General features: G+C 46.5%; 1 protein-coding gene across 3 annotated transcripts in view; it reads right to left on the bottom strand.

The window, feature by feature from the left end:
* Positions 1 to 280: 280 nt before the first annotated feature.
* CAPN14 (calpain 14) overlaps positions 281 to 12,185 on the bottom strand; it is a 37,831-nt gene continuing 25,926 nt past the window's right edge. For 2 of the 3 annotated variants that reach the window (XM_025261308.3, XM_025261309.3), the window contains exons 15-22: positions 11,426 to 11,482; positions 10,037 to 10,094; positions 7,431 to 7,495; positions 6,172 to 6,240; positions 4,932 to 5,010; positions 4,021 to 4,137; positions 3,601 to 3,656; positions 281 to 1,724 (exon numbers count right to left, since the gene is read on the bottom strand). In XM_025261308.3, coding sequence (XP_025117093.2) covers positions 1,698 to 1,724; positions 3,601 to 3,656; positions 4,021 to 4,137; positions 4,932 to 5,010; positions 6,172 to 6,240; positions 7,431 to 7,495; positions 10,037 to 10,094; positions 11,426 to 11,482 — 528 coding nt within the window. In that variant the 3' untranslated portion in view covers positions 281 to 1,697. Of the gene's footprint in view, positions 1,725 to 3,182; positions 3,325 to 3,600; positions 3,657 to 4,020; positions 4,138 to 4,931; positions 5,011 to 6,171; positions 6,241 to 7,430; positions 7,496 to 10,036; positions 10,095 to 11,425; positions 11,483 to 12,185 lie in introns of all 3 variants that reach the window. The other variant, XR_006543481.2, reaches the window with a different exon arrangement.

Raw genomic sequence — 12,185 nt, 5'->3', positions numbered from 1 at the left:
AGTACTCAGCTTTGGGGGGCGCAGAGGGAATCATCGGGGGTGGAGGTCAGCAGGCCCAGGGCATCTGTGAGTCACCACAGCACACAGTGATACGTAAACTCAGGGGAGTGGAGGTTATACATGAGTGACAGGAGGCCCTCTCAGACCACCACCAAGGAGCAGAAAGAGGGACTATCGGAATTCATTGCAGCGTTGATTCCATCCGCACCAGCAAAACCATCACTCTGCAATCCACATGTCATGAAACCTTCCCCCAAAATCTGAAAAATTGCCTTCATGGTGCAAAGCAATAACAATTTAATTAAACAAAATATTTACAATGGCAGAATCCGAAGATAGAGATATTGATAAATAAACAGACATAAAACTCTTTAAAAGAATATAAATACAGGATCACTATTTATAAAATCAGTAATACCTCAAGTAGTAGTATACAGGTCATTTTATGACAAACCATTGTATTTTTCATCATTTGGAATAAATAAAGGTTTTTCTAAATAAAATGCTTTTCTACTCCCTGAGCCATGCTTTGAAAGTGCTCCCTCCTTCTCCCATACTGCCCATCTACCAGGCTGTCAAATTTCCTTTAGTTCTGCCAAAAGACACCCTTTGATCCCCCGCTTTCAGTCTCCTCCTCTAGTCTGCTATGGGCCCGGAAACCAGGCAGTCACATTGGTTAGAACAGTTTGTAAATGAATAATAAATAGAATTTTAACAAATGGCTGTAGGTTTCTAACTTATAAATAGAATGTATGGCCTTGGAAAATGGCCAATGCTCTGGTTTTCCATCTGGGTTCTGGGTTGGTAGGGATCCCATGAAAATGAGGTATGAACATAGTTTTAAAAAAAAAAAAAAAAACAGATATACTGACCATTTACTGATTAATTCTATGATGTAGCATGGATTTGTTATTTTTCTTTGAAGTAGACCTGATAGCCCATAGGTCAGGTAAACAGACTGACACCCATCATATGCAGGAAGCCCTTTAAGAAGCTGGGTGTTTCAAATCTACTGTTGCTGCTGCTGCTGCTGCTGCTAAGTCGCTTCAGTCATGTCCGACTCTGTGCGACCCGAGACGGCAGCCCACCAAATCTACTGGTACACACCAAATCCAACGATCTGGAGATATTGTTAGCAGAAGATCACTCAGTGACCTCAGAAGCCAGAGCCAGCCCATCCCCCCCAAACCTTGCCAATTGTATTATTTCTGCACTCTTGAAAGTGCAATATGGGTCTACTCCACCCCCAGATAGTTAAAACTTAGCCTATGCTGCTACCAGTTTATAGATGCCAATTTACATATGTCTATAAACATATCATTCCCTCTTCAGATCTTGAAACCTAGACTCTTACCCCAAATATGATGACATAGCATGTCTAAGGTCATTTAAGTTGGACACCCATGGAGGCAGTATCATACAAAGACAAGCACACCAACCCAGAGTCAACTCAGGCCACGTCTCTGCTTGTGGTTGTGGTCACTGTGGAAAAGAGCTGGTCTTGACAACCCCAAGGCAATCTTTACTCCCTCACTTCTCTTTTTGTATGCTGCCCATCCTCCCAGATGAGAAGGTGATAGCTGGAGACACAGTCCTGAAGAATTGTAGGTGGGTTGAACGTGGGTTGGTCTCACCTAAAGGCCACCCTTGGTCCATATGCAGAGTCCTCAGTGAGGATCAGTGAGCTTCCAGCCTTCTCAGCAGTACAGAGCCATCATTAGCCACTGGAATAATGGGGAAGCAAGTTACAGTCCATTCAGACCCATCTCTGACATTCAGTTAAGGATGCTTCATCTCTCAGTCACCTGGTGACTGGACTTGGGGCCTCCTCCCCCTCACTCCTGGGAAGCCATGGAGACAGGACATTAATGGATGACTTAGCCAGAGGGACCACACCATCCGGTGGTAAGTATAAATCAACCTGAAATATAATCAACCTTGACTTCTCCTGGTGCCTGTGAATGATGATAGTCAGAGATGCTGGTTGATTCTACATTCAATTCGCAATGCAATTTTCCCCCATGAATTCAATTTGGCATGCTCTTGATAGCAGTGTGCAGGTGTGTGGACCGACTGGGCAGCAGAGGTCCATTAGAGCATATTCTACATGTTTACATTTATGAGCGCATTGGTCTGACAGCTTTATGTGTGTGTGATGAATGGTCCCTCTAACTCACACAGTGGGGATCTCTGGAGAGGCCACACCCCAGGCCAATTACATAAAAAGGGTGATGCTGACGCTGGTGATGATGAAGGTGATAATGGTCACATTACCAAAGGGATCAGAGAAAACCCCAGAGTGAAATCCTGACAAGTTTGCTGCTCCCTTCAGACCTCCTTGAATGACCTTGAGGATCTCCTTAAGGAACCAGAGATGATCAGGGCTGCAGAGACTCTTAGAGACCACCTCGCTCACCCAGCTCATCTCACATATTGGGACGTTGAGGCCCAGAGGTGTAACATGATTTGCCCACAGATGGTTACAAGGGGTGCTGTGGCTTGTAACATCCATTCTCTTGTGATAGCACATTGCTTTTTAGAAGCCTCCTCAAGCTGTGGGCTATCCTGTGTCGATTGCCACACTGACACTGTCCTGCTCTCTCAGTGCTGAGTCTGTGGCTATGGAGGGACTGCTTGAGTTCAGGAGGTGGTCTTGGGGACCTTTGCTTGGGGATGGGCTCAGGAGTTCTAAAACCATTGCCTCTCTAGCTGCATCCCACCTTCACACTCAAACATGGGAGTGATTGAGGGTAGACACATTGTGGGTCCCTATATCTTAGAAAGTGAAAGTCACTCAATCGTATTCAACTCTTTGCAACCCCATGGACTATACAGTCCATGGAATTCTCCAGGCCAGAACATTGGAGTGGGGAGTAGCCTTTCCCTTCTCCAGGGGATCTTCCCAACCCAGGGATCAAACCTAGGTTTCCCACCTTGCAGGCAGATTCTTTACCATCTGAGCCACCAGGGAAGCCCACCAGGGAACCTTCTATATCTTAGAAGGTTATTCCATAAAATGGACATCTGGGGTCAAGAGAGAAACCCCAGCTTTTATCAGTCCCTTCCTAAGCAGCTCAAACAGAGAATGTGTTTTATTTTTTTGGCCACCCTGCATGTGGTATCATAGTTCTCCGACCAGGGATTGAACCTGCGCCCCCTGTAGTGGAAGCACAGAGTCTTACCCACTGGCCTGCCAGGGAAGTCCCAGAGAATGTTTGAGAAAGAAAGGGCAGATGATTCAACTCCAGACTCCAATGTCTATGCAGCAAACACCATCTAACACCACATCTGGCCCATAGAAGGTGCTCAGTAAATCCATGCAACCTGAGTCATCGGGGAAGATAATCAGTGTCAGACACAGTGTTGTTTTCCCCTCAGCATATCACTTCAATCATTCAACAAACACTTGTACCTTCCCCCGTGCCTGGCACACAGCAGGTGCCCCATCAAAACAATGCCTGAATGAATGAATGAAGTGCTGCCCCCTGAACTCAGCAGAATGCAGGGTCCCCAGCACCCTTCTCCTTCACAAGACCCTGGACCCGCACTGGCCACCACTCCCTAAGATGATGAGACTCAATCCCGTGGAGAAGGTCTTACCTCTGGCTTCTGGAGGTATATCCCTTTGCCGTCTTGGGTCAAGTTTTGGAAGACATCTGTGAAAATGCAGCAGAAAGGAACACAGTTAATATGTGTTTGTGTGTGTGTGTGTGTGTGTGTGTTGGAAACATAAGGGACTAGCTCCTCCCATACATCCCCTCACCCGGGAACCCAATTTTGGCCTTGGTGCAACCACACGTGCCACACTTGTTCTAAGCAGGCCGCCCCACACCTCTGCCCTGGAATAGGCAAGGCATCTGTGAGTTTGGGGAGATACAGCCAGGTTTCACAGAAACAGAGCCAGCGTTCCCCAGAGTTCCCTGCACTGGCAGCGTCCTCTTTTCGCTTGAACTGGGGACAGGCAGGCAATCCACGGGGAGAGCAGAGGAAGCCCTGGTCCACTCTCCTTCCCCAGCTCACCCTCCATGTTCTCCACACGCAGCATCAAGTGGACAAAGCTGACGAAGTCCATCTGGAGGTCGGGGCCGCCGTAGCGGATAAGCATCAGCTGGCAGACGTCATCACTGAGCATGATTCCTGCGTGGAACACAGGCTCCTGCCGTGGGCGCTGGGACCTCACACCTAGCTCCCCTCCCACCTGACGCCCCTAAATTGTCCCTCTATCTCCAGGACCTGAATTCTAATAGCCCAGGGTCTTCTTTGACAGGGTTCATTGTGAATTAATTACTTATCTTACTAATCTTATTTTCTCTCCATTCTCCGTCCCTGTCCCCTAGGCAACCAGGAGGATCTCTTGATCAAGTGGGTTACTGGCCTTCCAGGCAGGACGCAGTCTGCTTAGTGGTCAAGACAATCTGTTTTGGAGTCTGGGAGTCCCGGAGATAAGCCCCAGGTGACTTAACTTATCTGAGTTGCTATTTCTTCCTCTGTAAAGTGGGGATTATGACAGGGTGTTGGCAAAGACTAAAGTGTGGGTGTGCCAGCCCTCAGTAAATGTTAGCTGTGAACATACTGATAATAATCCATGTTTCAGTTAATCACAGATTCACATATTTGGGCCTCTGAACTCAGGGAGTAACTCTGCTCTTTAGAACAACTGTAGGCTTCCCTAGTGGTTCAGTTGGCAAAGAATCTACCTTCAATGCAGGTAGACCTGGGTTTGATTCCTGGGTCAGGAAGATCCCCTGGGGAAGGAAACAGCAACCTACTCCAGTACTCTTGTCTGAAAAATCCCATGGACAGAGGAGCCTGGTAGGCTGCAGTCCATGGGGTCACAAGAGTCAGACATGACTTTGTGACTAAACCACCACGAGGACATCACGCACCCCTGCCCCACCCCCAGCCCCACTCCCGGCCTGCTGTGTGCCTACCTGCCTCCCTCATGGCAGCCCGCAGTTGGGCCCAATTCAGGGATCCTGACCGGTTAGTGTCTTGCTTGTGGAAAACCTCCTGGGAAGAACACAAAGCAAAGGCTGAGGAAGCCAGCCATCTCCAAGCACCCCCTGAGAGCCCCTTGCACCCCAGTGTCAAGCCTGCAAGACTGCTAGTGAGCGTAGGCCTAGATGCCCAGACAAGAACAGGCTGCGGTCTCCTGGCCGGGATCCCACCCCCTGTCCCAGTTGTCCTTTAGGCTGTAAGAGCGGGCAGTGTTTCCATCATGAGGGATGGAGAGTCGGGATACAGATAAACATGCTTAATCTAAGCGAATCATCCAAATTTGGAAGGGCTTCCGACCTGATGACTCAGGAGACAGGAGGACGGTTGTGAGCAACGACTGGAAAAGTAGGCAGGAGCCAATTTATGAAGGACTCTAAATGCCATGCTAAGGGGTGTGAACTTGATCTGAAGGCCACGGGGAGTCTCTTCCTTTTAGTTAGGTAAGGAAGGAGGCAACATGATCGGATGTCACTTTCAAAATCCAGAGGACTATTGCAACAGGCTCTCTGGGTTTGGAAGAGAAAGTAAGAAACACTAGAAGGACACTCGGGAAAACTGGGTGAGTGGTTGGGTAGTGTCCGGCGAGGGTATTCTCCTCGGTTCTGTCTCATCTCAGCAAAAATTGGAAGCGACAGACGTTAGAGCCCTCGGCGTGTCATAGCTCTCGGACAGACCGTGCTATAGCTCTTGGGTCTTGGACAGACCACATTATAGCTCTCAGGTCTTGAACAGACTGTGTTATAGCTCTTAGACAGATCAGTGTTACAGCTCCGTGTTACAGCTCAATTTTATTTAGAAAATAGCAGGAAAATACATCCTTGAGGTGTGAGGGCATGCCAACCCAAAGACGTAAAGAGAGGGGGAGACCCGATCCTTTGGCTCCTCTTTTTATATGTTTTTTCCTCCCCCCGGGCCTGCCCTATGTAAATTGGGCTAGCCAGGAGTGCTGTTTGTTCTACCTGAAGTCCTCACTCCAGTCCTCGGACCTCTCTTTGTTCTATTTTCGCCGGCTTTTCCCTTCATTGTCTTTTAGCCACACCATTCTGGACTCGTGTTTCCTATTCTAACTACCTCACAGTAGAAAGGGCTGAAAGGGAGAGGTCTTTTACAAGTTTTGCAGAATTGCCATTTCTGCGCCGTCCTGCGGGAGGCCGGCTCAACACTTGTTCTCACCTGATAGAACATCAGCTGCTTCCACAGGTCCCTGAATTCCTGGATACTCACAGTGCCGGATGCGTTAAGCTGATAGCAGGGTTAAGGTCAAAGCCACCACGGGAGTTTCACGCTCGCCTCTGGAGGCAGTGATGGGCCCTTCACAGAGTCGCGGGCAATTGGGACACCACAGTCAATGTTGGACGTGCCTAGTTGGCCTCACCTGACTGGTCTCCAGCCCAGGGCTCCCTGGCCCTTGCTAGGAAAGGACAGAATGAGCTGGAATACAGCAACGCTGGGAAGAGAGGTGGGGATGATGGTCGTAACAACAGCTTCCATCTAGTGAAACAGGGTATTCTGATGTGGCCAATTTGATACAGTTTAAATAAGACATGGTAAATATTTTATCACTGTTGTTAAAACTAACTTATGGATGGATTCAGGCACAAGGGTAGATGAGGAGGCCTTTTCTATTTAGTCATTTTGTGACAAGTTAACAGCTGAATGGTTGGCTCTGTAGACCATGTCCAAGTCCCCCCACGTCAGAGAGACTGAGTCAAAAATACCACCACACGCCAGGTCTGTTGGAGCCCTGGCGGTGGGCCTAGTGCTGAGCTACGCACTTGACCTTCATTTTCACCTAGCAGTTGGGGTAGTTACTAACTGCCCCCTGCTCTGGATGATGAAATGAGAGCTCAGCGAGTATGATCTCGCCCAAGTCCATACATCTGGTGACAAGGCTGGGACCTGCCCCAAAGCCTGCACACCTGACCACCATCCCCCATCGCCCCTGGCCTCTGCAAAGTTGCTAACAAGATTCTTTGTATTTGCAACCCTCTTCATACTATCCATTCTATGTGCCTCTCTGCGGTGTGGGTAATTAAACTCCAGTTAACTTGTCCACTTCCCTGATGGCTCAGATGGTAAAGCGTCTGCCTGCAATGCGGGAGACCCGGGTTCAATCCCTGGGTTGGGAAGATCTCCTGGAGAAGGAAACAGCAACCCACCCCAATACTCTTGCCTGGAGAATCCCACGGACGGAGGAGGAACCTGGTAGGCTACAGTCCATGGGGTCGCAAAGAGTTGGACACGACTGAGCAACTTCACTTCACTTCCTACAGAATAGGCTTTAACACCACCCCTAGGCTACACATGAGGACTTTGTCACTCCTCGGAGCCCTAGTTAAGTGCTAGGGCTGGGTCTCAACCCCAGGAAGTCTGGCTCCAGGCCAAAGATCTCCAACAGCAGAATGCATCCACCCACAAACCTGGAAGGATACATCCAGCAGGGCCAGGATTCCCTGACAGGCCTCAAGACTGAAGAGAGGCTGTTTGCTTCCTAGACCTGTGAAGGAACAGAAAGAGTCTGCATGGGAGTGGCCCTGGGACTGCAGGGAGAGGCAGTGCTGTCTAGACCCTCCGGAGGTTCCAAGGAGCATCATTTATGTTGGGGGTGGGGAGAGTAAGAGCAGTGGAGACTGAGAGAGAAGGCTTGGCGGGTGGGGGCGCAGGGGGTGATTCCTACCCCCAAGGAAATCAGTAAAACCCTGCAGAGAACATTCTGGCTTACACAGTGGGACAGATGAACATGGCCCTTTGTACCTGGTGGAGTGGCAGAGAGGTGACATTTTGTAACTGGGGGAGTGGCAGAGGCAGGTAGCCAGCTGGTCACAGACTACCCAGCCTGAAAGAGCAACTTGTCCAAGCTCCCACCCAAACTGGGAGACAGCCTCAGACATCTTGACAGTGCTCCTGTCAGCGATGGGACCTCTCTTTTTCACGTGAATCCATAGCTCCAGGTCAGGAGAAATTTCTCATTTAATTCCAAAGGAACCTCTTTTCTCATTCATTCACTAGCCCTAGTTTTACCTCCAGAAAAACATAAATAACTATCTGTCCCCTCCTTGACATCTCCCCTCCATTCTAAATATCTAAACATTTCTCCAACGCTTCCCCAGATGACATGGTTTCTAAATCCACACCTCCCTGTTCCATGAGCTATGCTTTGCCAGCATCTCCCTAAAATGTGATACCAAGACTGGAACACACGCCTGCAGCTGCAATTGGATTAAGCAGAGTACAGTGGGTCTATCACTTCCAAAATTTTCAGTCTCCATTTCCCAAATTAGGTTCCAAGGGAGATGTTTTGCAGAGAAAGGGTTTTGAGTTCAAATACATTCGAAATATTTTGTATTTACAAGCCTTTTCTCCATCATCATGTACCTTAGCACGTGATTGGTATAGAGGAGTCAACATTGGAATTTTGTTTAACGCAGAATTACCTAAGCTCAATTGACCATAGAACCTAACCCTTTTTATTTCATGGAACACTCACTAAAACCTTTTGGTTTCTAACATTTCTTGGAACACGATTTCAAAAACACACATCTAAAGCTTCCATTAAATACTGTCTGAATTTGGATTAGCTTATTTAGCAGCAACTTAAAACTATTAGCACATGTTAAACTCAAGGTCAACTAAATTAACCAGATATCTTTCAAATAAACTGCCACAAAGATGAGGTCTCTTCTGTTATGAACTTGTGCAACCGATTTTTTAAAAATTACAAAATGGCAGTTTTTAATTATCACCCTGACTGCATTTCATCTTTTTGGCTTGGGCACAGCTTGTGGTGAGCATTCTGAATTTCAATTCTGCTGTCTATTAATGATTCCTCCCAGCTCTGTGCCATCTGCAGATCTCATAAGCCTTTGTGTCTTGTCTTCTTCCAAGCCATTGATAAAAGCTGAGGACGTGTAGGGGGACCAAGGGCAGAATACAGAGATTCATCTAAGTGTCTAAACATGTAGACTCTGATCGATAACATAGAATTATTCCTCTGGTTTCATTTTTATAAAACTCTTGGGATTGATGCTAAAATTTTGAATCATATTGCTACTTTCCAACCCCCACTTCATCACTTGTTATGGGAGACTTTACCAACTATTTTGCCAAAATCTATAGTAGCTCTTTGATCTGTCCATTTCCTCTCATAGGAATAAATGAAAGCGATGTGTCCATCCATTCTTTTAAAAATTTAAATGTGCAGAAGCCATCTCTTTTAGATAATTTCTATAGAATTTTTTTTTTTTTCTGATGAGGGGTAGGGAGGGGGCGCATCTCATATTCTATCATTTCTAGAGCCTCGCCTTCTGGCTCTTTTATGATATTCGAGTGTGGCTTTGAGAAACCATCTGGAAATTATGCAATTTCTGAGTTTGTTTGGGTTTGAAGTCTTGGCTTCATATAAAAGAGAAGCAATCAAATACCCTTCAATTGTTTGGTTTACTTTTTTCATTTTGAGGTTCATTCTCTTGCCTGGAGAAATTATGTTCTTCTCATTCAAAATCTACATATAAAATACTTTTAGATGGGCTTTAAGCTTTCCTGATGATTTATGCCAGGCTTCACACAAAGGCATCCACATTGAAGTTCTCCTATGTGATGAGCTCCCTTCTATCCGATTTTTGTAGGTTAATCAATTTAAATATGAGCTCATCAGAGATCTCCCTGGTAAGCTACTCAATACTTAATTATTTATTTGCTGAGTTGAAGAAATGAGTGCTATTCTTCCACAATGACTTTCTAAGCCAAGAAAGGAATACTCAGCTATTCTTCACAAACTAGCAGAAATCTTTATTTTCTCTACCATGTATCTCTACACAAACAACTAAGCAAAAAAAAAAAAAAAAAAAAAAAGAGCTATTTTCCCAAGCTGCATAAATTCCTCTACCTCTGTCAGACCACACGACCCACCCTGGTGTAGGACACAGCTGCTGGGGAGACCAGTGGGCATTCACATGGCCCATCAGGAGAAAGAGAAGCAGACCCAGAGTTCAGAAAAGTCGTGTCCCCTGAGTCCAACAGGAATGACTGAAATACTCACCTGACCAGGGCATGTGGTTCAGGATATTCTGCAGTTGGATTGCGTTTATTTCTGGATACTGAAGTGGAAGCAGAGGGTCAGGAGAAAATCATCATTCCTGAAGCCTCATTGGATGTAGAACCCACAGATAAACAGGCCTGCGAAAGGCCTCTCCCACATCTGCTTAGCACAGCATATATGCCATTTCTGGGCAGAATAAGTTACACCATTTTCTTATACATAAGGACATGACTAGACATATAATTAAATCCAAAATTTCATAAGAACTTCAACAACAGTTTAATTGGGTGTCAAATTCAGAGTGCCCCAGCGGGGCAGGACTCTTAAGAGGTAGACTAATAGAGGTGTTTCTCAAACTGGGTTCTATAGAGATGCTGCAAAAGTTTAGCAATTGAGTTTCAATTTTATTCTTATTTAACTATCCTTAGCCAAGAGTCCAGATTTCCATTCTAGACTTCATCAGAAGCCACTCTTTACATGGGCATTTGACTTTAAAACATGTTAATGAAATGTAAGTACCATAAATTTGAACTTATAAAATGGATATGATACCTTTATATTTATCTGTTCTATATATCTTTATATATCTGGATTCTCTATGAGATTCCATTTGATAAAAGGACTGCAGCAGAAAATGTTTGGAAACCCCTGGCATGGAGGAAAATTCTTAAAAACAACACACAGAAGATTTTGATGTAGCCTCTCTGACTATACTAAGCAAATGCCAGTGTGAAAATGAGAAAAGATGGGAAGGCAGGCAACTTGTGAGTTAAATCAGGAGTGTTACTAATGCAGGAAGTGCATGTTCTTCCAGTTAATGACATCTCTCGGATGTCAGACCCAGATTTCTTGCCCTGTTCCTAACTGAGTTTACTGTCCTACAAGTTAAGAATGGGGTGGCTTTCTGCTGGTGCTCAGACCTGGGTCAGTCCAAGCAAAGAACCTGAAAGGCTACCAAGTGGGTAGCCTTCCTCTTCCTCAGTGCCTCTTACTGGTCCCATCGTCCACAGGGGGCCACCCACGGGGTCTTTCTCCCTGGGTTTCCCTCCTCCAGACACCCCAGGGCTCGCTCCACCCTCCCCTCCCAACACTGAGTCTCACCCCTGCCATATTCCATTTTTTCAGGGATTAAAAATTGAAGTTGTTTCTCCCACAGCAAATCAAGGTAGCTTCCAAGAGCAGATATGCATTTTATAAGAAGTTTCTGAAAACAACAGCTCTACCCATTTGTCTAAAAACTTGAGGGCTCTCCTGGAAAGTGGCAATCGGGACTAGGAAGCCTTAAATCACAACTTATACCCAGGATCAAGCAGAGACAAACCCATGCTTCATGAAATTAGAGGCTCCGCAGTATCTCTTGCTCCTCGTTATCTTCCCTAGTCAACTTACCTTTTCAAAGAGTTTGGTGAAGAATTCATCCTTCCCTTCACTTTGGTCTACAATTTCCTATAGAAACAGACATACGGAAGGACAAGGTCATTCCCTGGACAGATGGACTCTCATGCATACGCTAATGGGTCATGGCCCCCAGGCCTCTGAAATCTACAAACTTGACCTTGAGCACCGCTTTAAATTTTCTGCCATAGCCTTCACATACATCCCTTGTTTCTCTAACCCTCAGTGGCTTGGGGGAAGTAGCAAACCACTTAAGGGGCAGAAGAAACACCAGGTAGAGAGAAATAAGAGCATGGATGTGTGACTCGTGCACAAGGGCTCTGGGCCTTCAAGACCAAGGACCTGATCAGAAGGGCAATTTTCCTGGTACCAAAACAGCAGAATCTGAGGACTTTTAGGGCATGATAGGTAACACAATATATGCGCCATCAAGGGCTTCCCCAGTGGCTCAGCAGTAAAGAATCTGCCTGCAATGCAGGAGATAAGGAGACTCCAGTTCAATCCCTGGGTTGGGAAGATCCCCTGGAGGAGGAAATGGCAACCCGCTACAGTATTCCTGCCTGGAGAATTCCATGGACAGAGGCTGCAGTCCATAGGGTCTCAAAGAGTCGGACACAACTGAGGAACTGAGCACGCACACATGTGCCATAGAGTAGGGCCTGCAGGACCTGTGGACCTCTTCCCCCTAAACCCTAAAGGTGAGGGGAGAAGCCTACCCCCTGGCTTTGTGAACAGATCCAGTCACGTGCAAATC

The sequence above is a fragment of the Bubalus bubalis genome, chromosome 12, assembly GCF_019923935.1.
Source record: "Bubalus bubalis isolate 160015118507 breed Murrah chromosome 12, NDDB_SH_1, whole genome shotgun sequence".
Taxonomy (NCBI): Eukaryota; Metazoa; Chordata; class Mammalia; order Artiodactyla; family Bovidae; genus Bubalus; species Bubalus bubalis.
Note: the sequence above shows the minus strand (reverse complement) of the source record. Positions and strands in the feature narration are given on the sequence as shown.